Source organism: Pteropus vampyrus, unplaced genomic scaffold (assembly GCF_000151845.1).
Source record: "Pteropus vampyrus isolate Shadow unplaced genomic scaffold, Pvam_2.0 Scaffold518, whole genome shotgun sequence".
Classification (NCBI taxonomy): Eukaryota; Metazoa; Chordata; class Mammalia; order Chiroptera; family Pteropodidae; genus Pteropus; species Pteropus vampyrus.
In genome coordinates this window covers 668,278-691,622 of record NW_011889299.1, presented here as the reverse complement: position 1 = coordinate 691,622, position 23,345 = coordinate 668,278, and the positions used below count along the sequence as shown (strand labels likewise).

Sequence of the window (23,345 nt, the reverse complement as noted above, 5' to 3'; positions counted from 1 at the left end):
TTTTTGCTGAGTAATATTCCATTGTATATATGTACCACCTCTTCTTTATCCATTCATGGACACCCAGGATGCCTCTATATCTTGTCTACTGTAAATAATGCTGCAATGAACATTTGGATTCACGTCCCTTCAAAGTAGTGTTTTAGGTTTCTTCAGATAAATATCCAGAAGTGGAATAACTGGGTCCTCCTTTGTCTCTTATTATAGCCTTTGTTGTAAAGTCTATTTTGTCTGGTATAAGTACTGCTACCCTACCAACATCTTGATTTCAGCCTGGAGACCTTAAGCAGAAAATCCAGTGAAGCCCACCAGTACTTATGACCAACAGAACAGAGATAATAAATGGGTATTGTTTTAAACCACTAAGTCTATGGTATTTGTCACACAGCAATAGAAAACTAATACATTCTCCCACTATTAATCATGGATAGTCAGTCAAGAATTACCAGAAATATGAGAAAAGCCTCCGACAAAAAGATGGAGCAAAACCAACAAAGAATAAACAGCAACTAGGAGAAAAGGGACTATGCAGGGAGTAAAAAATGTCAAAAACACTCTCTTTACTAATGTTACTGCATCCACAAAATAAATAACAAGATGTTTACTCTAAAAAAGGAACACACCAAAAAATTTAAAGGAACTCTTGAAATTAAAAACATGATAGCAGAAATGAAAGAAGTCAATGGAAGGGTTAGAAGATAAAGTTGATAATATCTGCCAGAAAGGAAACTAAAAAGACAAAAAGATGGAAAATAGAAAAGATCAGACTGCTGTAGAGACTGTCCAAGAGGTCCAACATCCAAATAATAGCAGTTCCAGAAAGAGAAAACAAAGAGGAAGAAATCATCAATAAAATATGTCAAAAAATCTCCTAGAAACTAAAGGGTATGAGTTAACAAATTGGAAGGGTCCACTGAGTATCCAACACAGTAAGTGAAAATAGACCCAAATCAAGACATATCACTATGAAATTTTAGAATACTGATATTACAAACTTTCAGAGAAGAAAAAAATGGATCACGTGCAAAAGACAGAGAAAACAAAACAACTCTGCTCTTCTCTATATCAATACTGAAAGCTAGAAAAGCATGGAGCAATGACTCTAATTTTTTTAAACTGCCAAACTAAAATGGCTTAGTCAGCCAAATAATCAATTAAATGTGAAGACAGTATAAAGAGAGTTTCATATATTCAAGTCTCAAAGAATTTACCTCCCATGTACCCTTTCTTAGGAAGCTAGAAGAGGAAGTATGCCACTAAAACAAAAAGGTAAGCCAAAAAAGAGAAAGACATGAGATTTAGAAAACATGAAGTCCAATACAGGAGAGAGGCAGAGAAGTCTATGAAGACAGTAAAGGAAAATACCAGGATGATAGTTATGCACCAGATGTCCAATTCCGGATTAGAATGATGTGACTAGAAAGGCAGACATGTTAAAGGCTTTTATCTCCAAGATCCTTACTGTCATTGTCCCATCCTTCTTTTTAACCTGAGGACAGAATGCCCAAGTGAGCCTGCCTCAGAGTATCTGCAGTTAGTGACTAACCTTGACCATGTGCTGCAAAGCACCTGCACGCCCTCCCTCCAAGCACTGCAGCAGCCTGGATTGAGTGTGAACATGCATTCCTCCCCAGAAGGGTTATCTGCCGTCATCTACTCTTGCGGGGGCTGAGGGCCATGGGGAGATTAGAAGTAGAGAAGTCAGAGGGGCCTACTCCCCGTCAAACCATTTTGTTATCAGACAACTCATTTCTGGTCCACACAACAGCCCCATCAGTGCCCTGACTGTGGTGAGCCCTGTGTTTATTTCCCTGGACTCATGCGTGACCTCACCCACTGACTTCCCCAGAAGCAGCTCTTGTAAACTTTTAGGGAAGCTGAAGCCAGACTGTGACTGAAAGACTGTTCCGATCATCTCCTGGGCATCTTCACCTAAGAGTAACTTCAAGTAACCAGCAGGGTGTGTACTTGCCACTCAGGTTTCCAAAACAAAACAATATATTACTTAGGCAAACTATAATGGAAAGTAAAGAAATGAGTAACACGAAAAGTCAGAATAGATATTGCCTATGGTAATAAGGGTGGAGAATACAACTTGGGAGAGGCACACAGGTGGCTTCTAAAGTACCAGTAGCATTCTATTTCTTAACAAAGCTATTTTATCAGTCTTTATACTATACATACAAATTTAATATGCTCTGCTGTAGAGACACCTCTCATGGTAAAGTATCGATTTAAATAAATAAAAGGAGAAAATGAGAAGAAAACAATGAGAAAGAGAATCAATACTATGAGGGGCAGGGGAAATAGCTATAGGATTCACTTACCATTTCATAAGCTACTTCTTCAGGTGTATCTGTTTCTAAATTAAAACTGAATTCAATAGCTTCATTGTCTTTGTGCTTGCCTTTCAATTTTTTAGGGTCTTCAACCCAGAGTCTTAATGCCAGGGATGAATTTGAGCAATCATCTTCTTCTGCTAACTCCACCCTCAGTCCTGTATCCTCAGCAAAAAATGCGTGGTTTAGTAGGTTCCTGATAGACAACCTAATAAACAAAATACATATCTTATTATCCATTCTTCCAGTCATAAGCAAGATAAAGGACCCCTAATTAGTAAAAATTATTGTACCAAAGTAACAATCTTACTTTAAATTTTCTATTAATTAAACCATTAATCTGCTTTGTCATAAAAACCACATCTTATATCCAACTTATTATTACCAAGTATGCAAAAAATATTCCAACAAACACATGTTTGTATTGACCTTAGTTAAAGACTATTACTAGTAACATCTTGATACTGAAGTTTAACATACCTAAAAGGTATGCCTAAAGAGAGTTGGAGAAGTATTGCAGTACATGTTTTGAGAATTGGGTAGTTTCCCTAAACCACTGGCTTAAGTTACTAAGACTCAAACAACAGATTCTTGGCAAAGGAAATGAAAAACTCTTCCAGATATATAAACTCTAAAGTAAATTAGAAATTCAAACTCTTTTACAAATGTTATAAACAGAACTTGGAGACTCCATTCACAATAATCTCATCGGTGGACTTCACTCTTTAGAGAATGCCATGGGTGAAGCTAATTTATAATTCAGTTCAGCAAAGTCCCATGGTTTTCTTAAAGTATTTATATCTAGTGTTTTAAGTTGAAATATACATACAATGGATATGAGACTAGCCTAATATGAGGGCTTAACTATTTCTGAAGAGAAAAAAGCATAGGGTTCAAAAGATCCTTTTACAAGTTGGGACAGTTAATTTCCCTTCCTTTGATAAACTTATAAAACAGATATATAATATCTAATCTATCTGTGTTACAGGCCAGGGAGAGCTAAAATTGATATATTCCATAATGTCTATGTAGAAAGCCCCTTCTGTGCTATTTAAAACAGATAAACCATATTGACAATATCGTATCCTGTAAGTTAAGGATTTTCAACCTTCTACATTTTTAGTGATCAAGAGACAAATACTTAACTAAGGCAGTGTTATAAAAAGAATAATCTTGCTCAGACTAATTAGTTTTAAGGTTAAGGTGAGATGTATTTAAGAAGGCACAACTACATTAAACCCTCTGCCTCTCAATGAAAATTTTGCCTAAGTATTTTACTAAGGAATAATTATAGCAATAGCAACAGAAGATACCATCATTAAATATTTATAATTGCAAAGTATTTTATATGCATTCACTATCTTTTTAATCATCAAAATAATACCTGTTTTGAGAAATAGTTAAGTACATGATCAAAATCACAATGGCTAAGTAAGTCTAGATTTGGATCTTAGTCTCACATTAAAGCCTGGGCTTCTTCCCATAAACTAATATGCCATGAATCTTTTTGAATATTCCAGTGTTTTTTGGTAATAAATCATAATTAAAATACTGTACAATCAACAATCAGAATCCAAACTAAAATGGCTGCTTCGAAATAGTATTTTTAGTCCTGCTTAACAAAAGCATGCCTAAACTGCAACTCAAAAACAACCAAAATAAACAACTCAATTTAATAAAGGGCAAAGAACTTGAATAGACATTTCTCCAAAGATATGAAATGGACAATAAGCATAAGAAAATATACTCAACATCATTAGTCATTAGAGAAATGCAAATCAAAACTATAATGAGATACCACTTCATACTCATTAGGATGACTATTATCAAGAAAAAGAAAATAACAAGTGTTGGTGAGGACATTGAGAAATTGCAATATTCCTATAATACTGGAGGGAATGCAAAATGGTGCAGCCACTGTGGAAAAAGTTTGATGGTTCTTCAAAAAATTAAACATATTATTACCATATGATTAAGTAATTCTACTCCTAGGTATATACCAAAAAGAATGGAAATCAGGGATTCAAGCAGATATTAGTAAACCCATGTTTATGCAGCATTATTCACAATAGACAAAAGGTAGAAATACATGCTACAACATGGATCAACCTTGAAAACACTATGCTAAGTGTTTAAGCCAGACACGAAAGGAGAAATATTGTATGATTCCACTTATATGAGTACATAGAATAAGCAAATTCATAGATACAGGGGGGTTGATGGAAAGAGGGAATGGGGAGTTATTATTTAATGGGTACAGAGTTTCTGTTTGGGATGATGAAAAAGTTCTATAAATAGATAGCGATGGTTCTACAACATGAATGTACTTAATGCCACTGAATTGCACACATAAAAATGACTAAAATGGTAAATCTTATATTATAAATATTTTACCATAATTAAAACAAATATATACTTAGATATACCTAGATATCTATTGGCAGAAACACTAAGAATGTTCTGTAATAAAGCTACAATTAAACAGGCTTTCCCTTAGTGGCTTCATGTATTATCAAATATGCAACACAAAACTTAGAAAATTAATAAAAATAGGAGATAGTAGAAATAATTTTCTATAAAGAACCTGTCACCTTTATTAATCAGAATTAATAAAGAGGTAAAAATCAAAAGACTAACCTTTCAATTTAAGTCAGCAACTGTCCAAAGCTCAAATGAAAGAGAAATATAAGCTAAAACTAAAGAGAGTTGTCCATAAAAAAAAAAAACAACAGAGAAATTGTGATACAAATAAATTGAGAACAAAAATAGCCCTATCAGCTTTAACATTACAATACAAGAACATATGGTCAAATAAGAAACATCTGGTGGGTTGATGGTTAAGTTTTTTTTAAACTATCATAAAAAAAACATTTAAGTACTTACCTGAAGGTGACACTACAGAAGCTCTCTACTATCAACTATTAGAAGCAAGTTAGCCTGGTGGGGAAGGGACCCCCTGACTGTTAAACTGATGCCTCAAGGTGATGAAAGCTTGTCACAATTCACATAAACACAACCTAAATGTTCAAGGAAATTTCGGCACATGATATCAAAGTCTAAAATGGCAAACAAGATGCACTGATATACTTCATTCTAGACAATATGGCTTCCACTCAAATGTCATACCAAGCATGATTCCAAAGGTCAGAAAATGACCTAGTGCAAGGTAAGAGAAAAATGTATCCATCTGTTATGTCATTTCACTACATTTGTACCCACCTTTCAGATTTGTTCTGACAAATACATCCTTCAATGATTTCTTTTACTTCAGGATCAGTGACTTTATTGAAACTGGCTGGTTTTATGCCCTGGGTGAAGAAAATTAGTTTCTAATCACGAATTACACAATTGAAAGCCCGTTTATTAAAATAATGATTTTTACCACTGAACCATATTCATTTTAAATGAGATAAATATATACATACAGTATAAGTTTAACAACTTTTTTGACAAGGATTTTGTCATAGCTCTACAAATAAAAGTGATAAATTGTAAATAATCTAAATTGACAACAGAAGCAAATTACGTAAATTATGTAATATGTGTATGCTAATGTTATGTAGAAATTTAAAATGTTCTTAAATTAATAACATGTAGAGTTCTCATACTGCAACATTAAGAAAAAAGTAGGATCTAAAAATGTACAACAGTATATCCCAATTAGCAAAATATACAAAATATTTTTTGAAATCAGAAAAAAAATCAATGTTATTAAAAACTACTTTTGTCAAATATACGGTAGCTGAAGGAAACTGGACTTTTGGATGGTAAACACACAATAGAATATACAGATGTCAAATTATAATGTACACCTGAAAATTATATAATTGTATTAACCAATGTTACCCCAATAAACTTAATTAAAAAAAAAAAACTTTTGTAAATTCCTAAGGGCTTCTCTATCACAAACATTCCAAATCAATATTATTTCAAAGTCTTCTAGAATGGTTAGAAGCAATGAACAATCAAATTAATTTGTTGGAGAAACTAAGTCATGTGTCCTATAGAATGTCCACATTCTAGACAGTGGCCTTATTTCTTATTGTCTCCCTACACAAACCTCTGGAGTGAGACACACATTTGGAGTTAACTTGGGTTAATCACCTCTGATTCTCAGTCTCATCATTTGTACAAGGATAGTACCATCTTGTAGGGATATAAAGATGAAAGTAGGTGGCATACAGTATACATTTAAAAACTACCTATTAGCATTAGTTATCTGAAACACTCTAATAATCTTGAGCGGCCTACCTCGAGCCACTCAACTGAATATGAATGAAGTAGATCTCCTCTGAAGAGTCCTAACACTTTGCTTCTACCTCCCTTACATTCCTTACTATACCCCTATCCTTTTATTTTTATAGTTCTTCTGTGAACTTGTATTATTGTCCTACTAAAACTGTAAGCTCTTAGTGGGGAGCAAACACTTATTCATTTTTGCATTTTTTGCAATTTATAATGCAAAAGATTTACTCATAGCAGGGATTCAAATACTATATCTGCTGAACTACATTTTGAATGCCCTTTCATAATCAGGAAATCTTCAAAACTAAAGTTAGTCAATCTTTATTATCCATCTTTGGAAAATAAGATCCATCTAATAAATATCTAAAAATTCCTTACAAACAAATGAATATAGAGGATATATCTATGTTTTCCCAAAGGTACTAATATAGAGCATTCTATATGACCCCAACAGAGTATAGGTATATAGCATAAATCTAAAGCTTGTTTCATTACAATTATGTTAAATTTAGCACTGTTATACAGAACTAAAAAAATTAGGTTTTACTAACTTGATTTTAATGAACTTCAACATGAAATACGGCAATTTGTGAAGTAAAAAGAATAAAGTTATACCTACACTAGTTACTTTACGGTATATTTGAGCTGCATTCTGGCACTCAGAATAAGGGTACTCCGAAGTAGCCATTTCCAGCATACACATTCCAAAAGCATAGACATCTACAGACTCATCATAGTGCTCTTCATACATCTCTGGGGCCATAAACTCAGGAGTCCCTACAAAATAACACCACGACCACATTTTTGTTAAAAAGAAAAATGTATCCACCAAGATCACTTTCCTTTTGCTATAAGGATTATCTGAGTTAATTTCTGCTCCCCAAAAGCAAATGTATAAATAAACAATTTGTTGAATACTTGCTCTATCTACATAAAGCACTTAAAGAATTTCCTTAACTTTCTGTACCAATAAAGTACAATCTGTAATAGTCAAGATTAGGTAATAATCACTAAAAGCTGTTTTTATTTCCAGCCTTTTTAGTTATTCAAAATTTATCTGAATTAAATTAGTAAATTCTCTTTCTTAAATACTCAGAACCTTTCAATAATCTTAAATATATCCCACAAAAGAAATACACTAGGATGTCTCTGAAATAAGTCAATATATAATAGATATTTCAAAGCAAATTCACATTCTTGGCCAGGGGTCACCAATTTTTCTGTAAAGGGCCAGATGGTAAATATTTCAGGCTTTGCAGTCTATATGGTCTCTCTTAAATCTACTCAAATCTGCCACTGTAGTACAAAAGCAGCCATAGACAATATATAAACAACTAGGTATAGCTGTGTTCCAATAAAGCTTTATTTATAAAAATAGGCAACAGGGCCAAATTTGGCCCATGGGCTATAGTTTGCTGTTCCCTGTTCTAGACATATACTGTTAACAAATCTCTCTTTATCCAACCAAAAAAATATAAAATGTTAATCACCAATGACACTTTTAGCAAATGATGTGCGCATTAAAGTGGCTAGTCCTAGATCACCAATCTTCACAGATCCAGTGGGTCCCGTGATGAAAATATTATCACATTTCAGATCCCGGTGAATAATAGGAGGAGTCCTAGTATGCAAGAACTGCAACCCCTTTAAAATCTGCCTGCACCAGCTCCTTAAGACCTTTGGTTTCATGACTTTAAACCGTTTTAGGTACCTACACAAAGAAACAAAAGACCACATGTAAACAAACATACTTAGCTTATTGTATGAGCAGTAAATCATTTAAGCTAGCACATATTGCACATACTGTACTACAATTGCCATCACTGAGTTGTTTTTCTAGTGTCTGTTACAACAAGAAAAATTTAAATCTAAGGCCTCATTCTTAGAGAAGACATTCTACCAAGTTCAGCATTTTTAATTCAAAACAAAAATCACTCCAATCAGACTGGCCTTTTGTGGAATGGCAGCACAATTTTAAAAAGAAAGTCCTTCTTTACTTCCTAATAACTACTTAGAGTCACCCGAGGGTTTAACTATAAAAAAATTTAGTGCAAAAATACTAGGAAACAGAAAAAGTATACCCCATATTTCATAGTTATAAATAAATTATACCATATCAAATGAAAAACAATAGTCAGAAAAAAAACAATGGACTACAATTACATTATATTGCTCACTAGATATGTGAACCTGGCCACATACCCAACTTTTCAGTATCTTTTACAAAATGATAGTATATTATCCTATAATGATTTCTAATTCTAAAATTCTATGATATCCCACAAATACTAAGTTCTCTATATTGTATTTTCTAACAAATTTCATTAACATCCTAATTTTTTTAACCTGCCCTGAAACATAGTCACTAGATTCAGAGGTCTACAAATTCTTTAATAAAGTAGTAGTATTTTACAAGCAAGTTTTATGACTCCTGAAAACTATTTCCAAATAAAACTACATAAGCACTATCAGGGTCAACTTACGTCTTTAAAGTTCCTGATGTCATAAGTTCAGTGACTAAAACAATACATTTCTTTCCTTTTAATATAGACTCCCAGGAATCATAAAATCGAACTATATTGGGATGTTGGAGACCCTTTAACATCTCTGCTTCTTCCTTGAACCTTTGCTGCTCAGCTTTGGTTAATTTTCGGTCCTGAAATGGAGGAACAAGTTCCAAATTAAGGTCTAAAAATTCTCATGCACACTTCTAATACTACTCAAATGAGTGCTTTAATTTACTGTATTTATTGATGTATTTATTTTTGCCTGTCAGTTCTTTTCTCAGGACCTAGATAATCACTGATATCCTTTGTTAGTTACTTTGCCTCCTCCCATACAGCAATACAGTAGTTGCTACATTTTATAACTATATTATAAACCCACCTACATAATAAATCAGTACCTTGAAAAACAATATCTTGGATGTTAACTAAACTTTTTGTGGTAATCATTTTGCAATATATACATATATCATTATGTTGTATACCTTAAACTTATACATTGTTATATGTCAATTATATCTCAATAAAATTTCCTTTGCTGGAAAAGAAAAACAATATCTCAAAATGAGAAAAAGTAATAATCAAAGCAAATAATAGGAAAGTTTCCCTAAGAAATCCACAATTTCCACATCTAAAGGGTCTATAATGTCAGGACAAGAATAATCAAATGTTAGACACCTAGACACTTATTCCAGTCAAATATATGAATTGCCAACAAATTTCCAGATAGAAATATAAGGTTACCAACCAATTAAAAACCTTCAAACAGTCTTTGGATGTCTAATCTGCTATATTAAATGCTAGAAGTCAAAAGAGCAATGTTTACAGAATTCTGAACCAAGATAAGCTATCAAGAAATTTATAATGGAAAAAGAAATACATTTCCATGAATACAAGGACACAGAAAGTACAGCACACCATAAACCCTTTCTGAAAATATTACTCAAAGAATTTCAATTAAAATGTGGCCAAATAAAGTTGCTAGAAAAGAAGGGTGTGGCATACAATGAATAGTAAGACATTTCCAATATTGCTTACTTGGCGTTAAGCCTAAGTAATCACTGCATATGTGGTTGGTAAATTTGAATGAATTTTCTAAACAGTAATTAAAAGATATATAATGCAAAAAGAACAGTCTAGAATTGAAATTCCAGTTTACTTCACTAAAATGTAATGGATACGGAAGAATAATTTTTTTTTTCCTGCAAGGGAGAGCAAGAGAGAAGGGATTGACAATAAACAATTTTTTTATTTTGATACAAAAATAATCAAGTATTCAAGTTAAAAATTTAGGTATGATTTCCTTTTCAAGATGGTTGACAACATATTAATTTCCCTCCTTTCCTAAATCCTACCAAAATAACAAAAGAAATATGTAAAGCCACAGTAGTGATGGAAATATGAGAAGGGTTCAAACAAAAGATTTTTTAAACCTAAACAAAAGATTTCTTAAACCTAAAATATATACCTTGATAGAATATATATTCATGAAACTCAGAGTAGAAGAAATGGCACCTTGATAGAAGCAAAAAGCTTCTGTTAAAGAGTTTTTTGTTGTTGTTGTTGTTATTAAGACTTTACAATAACCCTTATAAAACAGTATACCAGAGCTTGGACAATTTCACTTTTGGTTACCTTTTTCACATTATTCCTTGATGTGTATAAGGAAATATGTAAAAGGATAACCAATGCAGCATGGTTTGTGATTGTGAAAAATTAGAAACAACCAAATGTCAATAATAACGTTTATTATATACCAGGCACTGTTCTGAAATTTATATATATATACACATTTAGTCCCCATAACAACCCTTGACATAGGCATTACTACTGCCATAACCATTTTGCAAATAAAGAAATTGAAGTTAAGATGGTTAAGTAACCTTCCCAGGATCAAATGAGTCACAGTGTGCTAAACTTGGTTATAACCAAATAACAGCTAAAAGAATAAGATAGATCTATGTGTACTATTGTGGATGGATCTCTAAGACATACTATTGAGTGAAAAAAAATCTAGTATATATTTAAATGCATAAAAAAGGACTGGATAGATATACAAACAAATAACTGCAATTATATCTGTAAAATTAGGAAGACTGGCATGTTATAATCTTTTCTTTTGATGATAACAATTGGTATACCCCATAGTCACTGAGGAATATCTTTTGTTTTATCAAATATCTATTATTTGAATATCTATGTTTTAGTCTCTTAAGACTTTAATTTTTGTATTTAACTTTTTAATCCATCTGAAATTCATTCCTGTACATGAAGTATTTTCATCTAGGTGGTTATCAGTTAAACTATTCTTCTCTCTCTGACTTAAGGAACATGTTTGTTGTATATTAAGTTTCCATCTACACTGGGTTTTGTTTCCTTCCACCAATCTGCCTATTCCTATGGCAGTGGCTATCAGTATGTTTAATAACTGGTAAGGCAAGTCAGTTTCCTATTCTTCATTATTTTCTTGGCTATTCTCATTCATTTATATTCCCTACGAACATTAAGATCATTTTTCTGATTAAAATAAAAAAGAATCTCTGGAAATCTTAATTGGAATATATTAAATATATATTAATTTGGGGGAAAAAATGGCATCTCAAAACCGTCTAAGATCATGGTATATATATTTCCATTTGTCCAGAGTTTCAGTAAGATATTTTTTGTATGGGCAGGGGCAAGGAGAAAGAGGTGATACTCTCTCAACTTCTTTTTTCCTGAGCCATATATTTAATTTTAATTTATTTTAAAATTTTACTTTTTGTAGTACAGTTCCATGAGTTTCAACAAATGCATAAAGTCAAGTAACCACTACATCAATTAAAACACAGGACAGTTCCACCACTCCCCCCACCACAAATTCCCTTGCACTATCCCTTATAGTCAAACCCTTCCTCATCCTTAAACTCTGGAAAACACTGATCTACTTATATTTATTATTCCTATAATTTTGCCTTTTCTAGAAAGTCTTTCAAATAGGAAGAAAGCATACGCAGCCTTTTGAGTCTGGCATCTTTAACTCAGCATAATGGCTTCTATTTTATTTTATTATTAAATTTATTGGGAGTGATAATGGTTAATAAAAATATATAAGTTTAAGTGTAGAGGTCAATGATACATCATATGTATATTGCATTGTGTGTTTACAAATCGCCTTCAGTCACCACATATTTGACCCCCCTTCACCCTAATTTACTTTCCCCCCTTCCCTCTGGGAACCACTTAACTATGGTCCGTGTCCATGAGTCTGTTTGTTTGTCTTATTCATTTGTTGCTTTCAGTTTTATACCCCATATGTAAATGAAATCATATGGTTCTCAACTTTTTCTATTTCACTTAGTGCGATAAATCGAAATCCATCCATGCATAATATCTTTTAAATTGATCCACATTGTTGCTAGTATCAATAGTTCGTTGCTTTTAATTGTTGAATAGTATTCCACCTATGGATGTACCACAGTCTGCTTATCCATTCCCCAGATGAAGGACATTCAGGTGGTTTCCAGTTCGGAGCAATTACAAATAAAGCTACTATAAACATTCGAGTACAGGTGTTTGTGTGAACATAGGTGTTTTTGGGTAAATATCTGAAGTGGATCACATGATGTTCAACTTTATAAGAAACCGATGAAATGTAAAAATAGTTCTACCACTTTGTATTCTCACCAAAAATATGTAAGAGTTTCTCCACATGCATCATTTTCACCAGCAGTCAGGGATTTTTGTTTGGTTGGTTTTTAGCTATGCTAATAGGTGGATTGGGGATATCAGATTATGGCATAAATTTCCATTTCCCTAACTATTAATTATATTGAGCATCTTTTCATATGCTTACTTGCCATATGTCTGTCTTCTTTGGTGAAATGTCTATTCAAATCTTTAGTCCATTTTTAAATGGGTTGTTTTATCTTATAGAGTTTTGGGAGTTCTTTATAGATTCTGGACACAAGTCTTTTGCCACATTTGAAAATAAGCTCTGCCAGTCTTCTTATGTATTGCCTTTTCATTCTCTTATCAGTGTCTTTCATAGAGCAAATATTTTAATTTTGATGAAGTCCAATTTATTGATTTCTTCTCTTATGGATCATGCTTTTGTTGTAATATCCAAGAATGCTTTGCCTAAGCACAACTCAGAGATTTTCTCATATGTTTTCTTCTAGAAGTTTTAGTTTTATGTTTTACTTTTTTGAGTTAAATTTTGTATAATGTGAGAGAGTTAGGTTGAGGTTCATTTTGTTGAATATGCATGTAAAATTGTTCCAGCACCTTTTGTTGAAAAGACCACTCTAGCACCATTTTTCTTTTTTAAATTACTTGACCATATCTGTTTGGATCTGTTTCTGAACTCTGTTCTGTTCCATTGATCTGTATGTCTATCTTTTTGCAAATGTCATACATGTTCTAATTACCTTTAGAGTAAGTATGGAAATCAGTTAACATGAATTCTTCAAACTTGTTCTTTATCAAAATTGTTTTAGCTATTCTAGTTCCATGCTTTTCCATATTAATTTTAGAATCATCTAAAAATTTCCTGCTGGGAGTTTGATATAATTTTCTTGAACTTCTAGATTATTTGGAAAGAACTGACATCTTAACAATATTGAGTCTTCTAACCAATCGATCCATTTATTTAGGTCTTCTTTGATTTTTTATTAGTGTCTTTTTAGTTTTCAGCATATAGATTCTGTACATACTGTTATGTTTATACTTAAGTATTTTGTGGGGGTTTTTTTGGTGCTGTTATAAATGGTACTTTTTAAAAATTGCAATTTCCAATTTTTCATTGCTATTGTATAGAGAAATACTTAGTTTTTGTTAACCTTGTATCCTATAACCTTGTTAAAAATCACTTATTAATTCCAGGAGTTTTTAAATTCCTTGGGATTTTCTTTGTACATAATCATGTCATCTATGAGTAAAGACATTTTTATTGCTTCCTTTCTAATCTGCATTCCTTTTCTTTTTCTTTTTCATGCCTTACTTCACTGGCTAAAGCTTCCATTACAATATTGAGAATATCATATTGGAAGTAGTGAGAGCAGACATCCTTGCCTTGTTGAAGAAAAAGTATTCAGTCTTTCATTATTAAGTATGATGTCAGCTGTAGGTTTGTTGTTGTTGTTTTTTTTTCTTCAATAGATGCTCTTTATCAGGTTAAGGAGGTACCCTTCTATTGCAAGTTTGCTGATTTTTTTTCATCATAAATGGATACTGAATTTCTTCAAATACTTTTTCTGTATCTATTGAAATGATCATGTTTTTTCTTCCATAGTCTGTTAATGTCTAATTACACTGATTTTCAAATGTTGAATAATCCTTGCATTCCTGGAAAAACTACACACAGTCATCGCATGTTATCCTTCTTATGTGTTGCTAAATTTGATGTGCTAATGTTATGTTGAACATTTTTTCATCTATCTATGTTCATGAGAGATACCGGTCTGTAGTTTTCTTATAATGTCTTTACCTGTTTTAGTATCAAGTGGATGGATTTTGGCTTGATTGCTGCTCTGCTGTCTTGAGGCAATCACTTCTCTAAAAAAGTTAATATACTAATGATGGCTTAGTCCTCCATTCTGTTATCCTATACCTTCTAACTTCTTCAGGGGTCTTCCAGAGAGCAGGTATTAGAAAATGAGATTTTCCAGGAATTACATTCTATCATCAGCAGGAAGATATAAAACTATCTCTTTCTCAATGTTTGTTTGTAGTATTAATTTTCTTATTTATTGATTTTGCTAAAACATCCAAAACTATATTGAAAAAAATTATAGTGATAACAGTCATCGCTGCCTTTCATTGTATTTTAATAAAAATAGCTTTATTATCTCATAGCTTAGAATATTCACTGAGTTTTGTTTGTATTTTCACAAATAGTTTAACATGTTGAAGTCATATTCTTTTATTCCTACTTTTATTTTTAAATTAAGAGTGGTTGCTGAATTTTATCAAATGTTTTCTCGGCATCTATCGATATGATTTGTTGATAGATAACTGATACAGAACTTTTCCTAAAATCTTAAAGGCAACCTAGGTACAGAATGCTATTCTTTTGATCTAATGGTGAATTCTATTTGCTAATATTTTACTAAGGATTTCAACATCTACATTTATATGTGACATTCTTTTCCTGAAATGATATAAGGATTTGATATTAAGATTTTAATGGCTTTGTGAAATTAACTAGGGTTAAGGAGTTTTAACATTGAAATCGCTTATCATTTAAAGGTTGCCTAGAAATCAAGTTCTGAATTCACTTGCTCTGGTGTGTTTTTTTTCTTTTTAAATTATAAAAAAAACAATTCTGGCATAAAAAATAACATACTACCATTTTTTACTTCTTAATCCCTTCACCTTTTTCACTGAGCCCCTTAACCCCTCTCCTATCTTGCAACCATCAGTTTGTTCTCTGTATCTATGAGTCTGTTTCTGTTTGTTCATTGATTTTGTTCTTAAGATTCCACATATAAGTGAAATCATATAATATTTGTCTTTGTCAGACTTATTTCACTTAGCATAATACCCTCTAGGTCCATCCATGTTGTCACAAATGGTTAAGCTTTCGTTCTTTTTTATGACCTAGTAATATTCCATTGTATCAATGTACCACTTCTTCTTTATCTGATTGTCTATTGATGGGAACTTAAGTTGCTTCTGTATCTTAGCTATTGTAAATAGCATTGCAGTAAATATAGAGGTGCATATATCTTTTTGAATTAGTGTTTTGGATTTCTTTGGATAAATACCCAGGAGTGCAACTGATGAGTCATAAGGTAGTTCTATTTTTAATTTTTTGAGTCATGGTAACATTAAGTACAGCATAGAGAACATAATCAATAGTACTGTAATAACTATGTATGCGGTCAGATAGGTACTAGACTAATTGATTGGATCACTTCATAAATTATATAAATGTCTAACCACTATGTTGTATACCTTAAACTAATATAAAATAATACTGAATATCAAATCTAATTGTAAAATATTTTTAAAGTAATAAAGAAAAATTTTTTTAAATAAGGTACTAATAACTAGCTTTGTTGAATTTTAACATTTGCCAAATTTCTTCCATTTTAACAAGACATTAAATATATAGTTGAAGTCCCCTAGATACCCTTACTTGATTTTATCTACTTCCTTCCCTTCCCATAAGTAACCACTATCTAAATTAGGTTTCCAATCCATTCAAGTTTATAAAAATATTTTTTAATTATATGCTTGCATTAATAAGTAATATAGTTTTACAAGTGTGAAGATTTCATAGAGGTGGTTATTATATGGTATGTGTTCTTTGGCAAGTTATTTTGCTCAACATTAAATTTTTACATTTATCTATTTTTATGTGTATAGTTCTAGGTTTTTTTAACTATTGTACAGTATTTCATTATGTAGTTCTACCACAATTTATTCCCTCATCTACCGATGAACATTTAGGCTGATCCATGTTCTATTATAAACGATGCTGCATTGCATATTCTTGGATGCCTCCTCATTCTGGTGTTATGAAAAAAGAGAATTTAGATCATCTAACTATGTCGTCTGTAATAAATAACCTATTCAACTTTTCCTTTGCTTGGGTATATTTTGGATTTATATTTTGTTTAGGAGTAATCTATTTTAAACTTAATGTTTAAAATGTGTTATCAATGTTAAAGGCAGAATCTAGATGGTGGGTATTATGGAAGTTCTCAACAAGTCTTTCAACTTGCTCTACATTTGAAATGTTTCATACTTAAAATACTGGAAAAAATTTGTTGTCAGAGTTGAAGATCATATTCTCTTATAATTCCTTTCCAGAGAATTTTTTTTTTTTGCCTTCTTAATTTTCTTCATCAGGTTCATTAATCAATTTACAGAAAGCCAAAAAGAGTAGAATTTATTTATTCTGTTTAAAAGTTTTTTTAGTAATTTCGGTTATCTTTAATTTTCTCTTCATCTGCTTTCTTTTGTCATTATTTCCCTAATGTCATAAAATGAGTACTAAATTCTTTCTAGTTGTTATTAATAATGACGACATTTTAGGGGATAAATTTTCATCTGGGGATAGCTTTTACAATGACCCACAAGTTTTGTTGTAATATCTTTTTTCTCATTGCTTTCCAGGTAGTTTATAATTTCAGTTTTGATTTTTCTCTTTGATCCAAAATTTATTTATGAGTGTGATTTCTAATCTCTAAGTTGTTAAGAATCTTTTGAGTATTTGTTTCATTATTTATTTAAAATTTTATTGAGTAACGTAGAATATACAATCTCTTTTCTTTAACTTAACGTTTTCTTTGGGCCATATATTTAACCAACCTTTTTAGTGGCTTGTAGACTATAAAAATGTGTATTCTCTATTTGAAAGATATGAAATTCTATATATCCATCAAATTGAGTTTGTGGATTATATTATCGAATTCCTCTATATTTATTCACTTTTTATCTGCTAGATCTGTCCTATTCTGAAAGAAATATACCTGAAATTTCCTACTATACTATATATTAATCTATTTTCTTCAAACCTATTAGAGGTTCTGAGTTTAAATTATTAGCCAAAATATTTTTGGCGCAAAATATTTTGGTCTTTGATGTAACTTCTTAAATAAAATAAATAAATAAACAAATAAATAAACAAACAAACAAATAAATAACTATTGTACATCAAAAACAGTATTAAGAGAGTGAAAAGGCAATCCACAGAATGGGAGAAAATATTTGCAATTTGTATCTGATAAAGGATTAATATTTATAACATGCAAAAAAATTCCTACAATTCAAAAGCAAAAAGACAAACAACCCAATTCAACAACTGGCAAAGGACTTGAAACAAATGGCAAATAAACACATGAAAAGAAGCTCAACATCAATAGTTATTAGGTAAATGCAAATCGAAACCAGAATGAGATACCACTTTACACCAATTAGGATGGCTATTAAAAAAAACACAACAAGGGATGCTCAAAAATGGTGTAGATGATAAAGGCTTTGCTCATCTCCTTTTGCAACCAAATCAAAGTTGTGACGGAAACACGGACAAACAGCAAGCAGAGTTGCCTGGGGTCTAGATGAACAGAAGACCTACAACTAGGAAGAGAAATAAGAAATCATCCTGCAAGGGTAGGAGGTAGGAGGAGTCGAAGAGCGAGGCTGCCTGGACCCCAGTGACTGAGTGGAACAGAGGCTGTGGCAGCTGCAGCCAGTAGCTGCAAATGCCTCTTAAAGGGGCCGTGTCCATGAGCAGACTTTAGCAATGATGGACAAACTCGCTCTGAGCACCAGTGCTGAGTGGGCTTCTCAAGGGTCACCAAGGACGTATAGGGGGAAACTGAGTATTTAGAGCAAGGGCTGGAGGGAAGGCTATCTCCCAAGCAAAAATGCCGACGGTATCCACTGTTCCTCTGTTGAGCCCTCCCCACTCCCAGTGTGTGGATGCAGTGCCACCATAGCTGAGAGGTCATCAAACTGCATAACAGAGGTTGCTCAGCCCAGAGGATTCCCTGAAACTCCGCCTCCCTAACTTGAGGCCCTATCCAAGCCACATCCAGTTGTGTCCACTATCAGTCCAGTGCTCTTTACGGAGCCAACTCCAAGACTCACACTGGTGGCAGTTGGCCTCAGTTTCTGGCGTGGCCTCTTGAAGCAACTATAAGCACGACATCTGTGGATTGCTTGCTGAATATTAACAGGTGGCCCTGGAGGACTACAGGCAGAGGCTAACCTTGACCTGCAGCTGAACCCCTCTCAGGACTGTGCCACAGAACAGACACTTACTTCACAATGCCACGCTAATAAGACCGGGAGACATAGGAGCTTTACTTAGTACATAGAAACAGACACAGAAAGGCAGCCAAGATGGGAAGACAAACAGAAACCATATGAGAGAACAGAACAGAGATCCAGGAATAATGGAGTCAAGCAATCAAACAGATGCAGCGTTCAAAACACTGGTTATAAAGATGCTCAATGAACTCAGGGGAACTCAGTGAGAACTTTAACAAAGATAAAAAACATATAAATGGAGATGGAAATTATAAAAGGGAACCAATCAGAAATGAAGAACACATTATCTGAGATGAAGATTATATTATAGGGAGTCAACAGAGTGGATGAAGAAGAGGATTGAAGCACCAATATAGAAGATGGGAAGGCCAAAGATATCCAATAAGAATGGCAAGAAAAAAGCCAAGACTATAATAATAATTTAAGGAGCCTATGGGATGAAATTAAATGTAAAAACATCCATGTCATAGGGTACCTGAAGAGGGAGAACAAGAAACTGAAGAGCTATTTGAAGAAATAATGATGGAAAACTTCCCTCACCTGGTGGAGGAAATAGACATACAACCCCAAGAAACTCAGAGAGTCCCAAAAAGCAGGAACCCAAAGAGGCCCACACCAAGACACATTATAATTAAAATGCCAAAGGTTAAATACAAAGAGAGAATCTTAAAAGCAGCAAGAGAAAAGTAGTGAGCTACCCACAAGGGAACACCCATAAGACTGGCAGCTGATTCCTCAAAAGAAACTATGCAGGACAGCAGGGTTTGGTACAAAATATTCGTTGTGATGAAAACCCATGATCTACAACCAGGAATACTTTATCCAGCAAAGAGATCGTTTCAAGTCAAAGGACAGATAAAGAGCTTCTCAGACAAAAATAAGCTAAAAGAATTTATCACCGCCAAGCCAGTATTACAGGAAACATTGGAGGGACTTCTTTAAGAAGAAAAAACGTATCGAAAACAGGAATAAAGAATGGAAATAACTACATATCTCTCAACAAATATCTCAAATGGAAAAGAATTAAGTGCTCCAACCAAATGTTGTTCAGTAGCTTAATAGATAAGAAATCAAGACCCCTATATATGCTGCCTCCAAGACACTCAATTCAGATTAAAAAAACACACACTAAAAAGACTAAAAGGAAGGGGATGGAAAAAGATATTGCCCTGATGGACCTAGAGGGTATTGCACTGAATGAAGTTAAGTCAGATAGAGAAAGACAAATATCACACAATTTCATGTACATGTAGAATCTAAAGAACAAAATAAACAACAACAGAAATAAAAATAAACTCATATATAAAGAGAATATTTCGAAAGCTACTAGATGGGAGGGGGATTGGGGGAATGATAAAAAAGAGCAAAGGGATTAAGGGATTAAAAGGTACAAATCGATAATTATAAAATAGATATGGAGATATAAAGTGTAGCATAAAGAAAATAGTTAAAAATGCTGTAATAAATATGTAAGGAAGAAGAGGGTTACTAGATTTAGAGGGGTGATTGCTTTGTGAGTTATATAGAGCTCTAATCAGTATGCCGTACAACTGAAACTAATATATTTTTGTACACCAACTATAATTGAAAAAACTCATTGAATTGTACAATGTAAATATGAACAATTAATTGTCTATTATATTTCAATAAAGCCAGAAAAAAACACAATAAAAGAAAATGAAGAAGACACAAAGAAATGGAAAGATATTCCATGTTCTTGGATTTGAAGAATCAACATACCTAAAATGATCTTATTACCTAAAACATTATACAGATTTAATGCAATCTCCATCAAAATCCCATTGGAATTTTTTAAAGAAATAAAACAAAAAATCATCAGATTCGTATGGTAGCACAAAAGACCAAAAAATAGCCAAAGCAATCCTGAGAAAAAAGAACAAGGCCAGAGTTATCTCCGTGCCTAACTTAAAATTATACTACAAAGCGACAATAATCAAAATAGCATGGTACTGGCAAAAAATCAGTCATGCAGACCAGTGAAATAGAACTGAGAGTCCAGGAGTAAACTCCGTATATATGGGCAAATAATTTTCAAATAAGGAGCCAAAAACATACAATGGAAAAAGAAAAGCCTCTTCAATAAATGGTGCTGGGAAAACCAGAAAGCCACATGCAAAGGAATGAAACTAGACTCTGTCTATCGCCATACAGCAAAATTAACTCAAAATGGATCAAACGCCTGAATATAAGGCCTGAAACAATAAATTGCTCAGAAGAAATCATGGGTACTAAGCTCATGGATCTTGGACTTTGAGAGGATTTTACGAATTTGACCTCAAAAGCAAGGGGAGTAAAAGGTAAAATAAATGAATGGGACTACATCAAACTAAAAACCTTCTGCTCAGCAAAATAAATCATCAGTAAAGAAACAACCATCCAAATGGGAAAATATATTTGCAAGCAACACCTTCGATAAAGGCCTAATGTCCAAAATATACAAAGAATTCACAACTCAATAACATCAAAAAAACAAACAATCCAATCAAAAAACGGGCAGAGGACCTGAACAGACACATACCAATGGCCAACAAATACATGAAAAGATGCTCAACATCGCTAGCTATTCGGGAAATGCAAATCAAAACCACAATGAGATACCATCTCACACCTGACAGAATAGCTATAATCATAAGGACAAGTAAGGACACGGAGAAAAATGAATCCTCATACACTGATGGTAGGACTGCAAACTGGTACAGCCACTATGGAAAACAGTATGGAGGTTCCTCAAAAAACTAAGAATTGATCTACCACATGATCCAGCAATCTCTCTACTGGGTATTTAACAAAGATTTGAAAACCCAGATCTGAAAAGGTATTTGCACACCGATGTTCAAAGCAGCATTATTCACAGTGGCCAGGACATGGAAGCAACCAAAATGTCCTACGATAGATGATTGGCTAAAGAAGCTGTGGTACATATATACAATGGACTATTACTCAGCCATAAGAAGAGATGAAATACTTCCATTTGCGACAACATGGATGGACCTCGAGATAATCATGCTAAGCAAAATAAGCCAAACAGAAAAAGTTGAAAATCACATGATATCACTTTTATGTGGGATATAAACCTAAAAGTAACAAATGGACAGGACAAACAAACAGAGACTCATGGACATGGACTATAGACTAGTGTTTTCCAGAGGGTAGGGGGTGGGGGAGGAGGGGGTAGGTAGACAGTTAAAGGGGGTCATATAGGGGGCTCGGGGGAGGGTGAAGTGGGTAAAGGGGATCAAATATATGGTAGCTGAAGGAAACTGGACTTTGGGTGGTAAACACAATAGAATATACAGGTGTCAAATGATAATGTACACCTGAAAATTATATAATTGTATTAACTAATGTTACTCCAATAAAATTAATAAAAAAATAATAAAATAAAGTGTAATAAAACAAAAGGAAAAGAAAGGATGAAACACAAATGGCCAACAAGAGAGCAGTGACATAATGGAGTTGACATAGAAATTAGCCCAAAAAAATTATAGTCTACTAATATGATCCGTAAATTGTACTGTCTCTAGATAAGGTCACCAACCCAAAATAGCATCAAATATCAAGTTTTCAGTATTATAAATATTAATTTATAAGGCTGATAAATATAATAGAGGTCATATACAAATTTACAAAATAGATTTCAACTACTCCACACTACTTTAAAAATAAGTATTGTCCTTTTACGAATGATAACTAAACACTATTATAATATATGGCATGCCAAAAATGTACACAAAACCTTTCCAGAGACAAGGCACAATACCAACATGACTGACCTGCATATGTATTTATTTAAGATAAGAAGCATTTCATTTCCAGAAAGTAAACTATGGCCTTATCAGCTATGTCTCTTAATGCAAACACCAACAATGAACTACAGAACCAGGTCAGAGGTTTTATGGATCTCTTTCTGCAAACATAAAAGATGGAAGAAATAATCAACAATGTTATAAAAGCTGTATTATTAAATAACTTGTTCAAATAAGGATGAACACTATGAAGGCTTCAAAATGGTGCTTAACTTACAAAGCAGTCTATCAATGACTGTTCTGGATAAATACGAGGTTGCTCGGTATTTTATCACTATCATTTAATGAACACTCAAACATGTACACTCAAACATATGCTTTATAAGCATTATCTCTAATCCTCAACATTTTATTTCTCAAGCTGACCAGTAGGTACACAAGTTCCATTCTGTTGTTCTTTATTTTCTATACATCAGAAATGTCTATTACATTTTTCTTTTTTAAACAAGTGAAAATCTGAGGCTTCAAAATGTCAAGCAGCTTAGTTTGCCCAAGGTGCCTAACTGGCAGAGGCAATAATGGAACCCAGATCTGACATATTCTGAAACGCAAGCACTTTCTAGTTCATCATTACCACTCAGAAACAATATTCACAAAACATGACTACAGATATCTCAACTCACAAGCCACTTTCCTTGGAGAGACAATGTACCACCCCAGAACTCCAG

The 23,345-nt window shown here is 33.0% G+C and overlaps 1 protein-coding gene across 2 annotated transcripts in view; it reads right to left on the bottom strand.

The window, feature by feature from the left end:
- Window positions 1–23,345, bottom strand: part of WNK3 (WNK lysine deficient protein kinase 3) — a 124,976-nt gene that overhangs the window by 86,403 nt on the left and 15,228 nt on the right. For both annotated transcript variants that reach the window (XM_011383401.1, XM_011383402.1), the window contains exons 2-6: window positions 9,068–9,240; window positions 8,075–8,295; window positions 7,204–7,361; window positions 5,559–5,647; window positions 2,328–2,547 (exon numbers count right to left, since the gene is read on the bottom strand). In XM_011383401.1, the coding sequence (XP_011381703.1) occupies window positions 2,328–2,547; window positions 5,559–5,647; window positions 7,204–7,361; window positions 8,075–8,295; window positions 9,068–9,240 (861 nt within the window). The remainder of the gene's footprint in view (window positions 1–2,327; window positions 2,548–5,558; window positions 5,648–7,203; window positions 7,362–8,074; window positions 8,296–9,067; window positions 9,241–23,345) is intronic.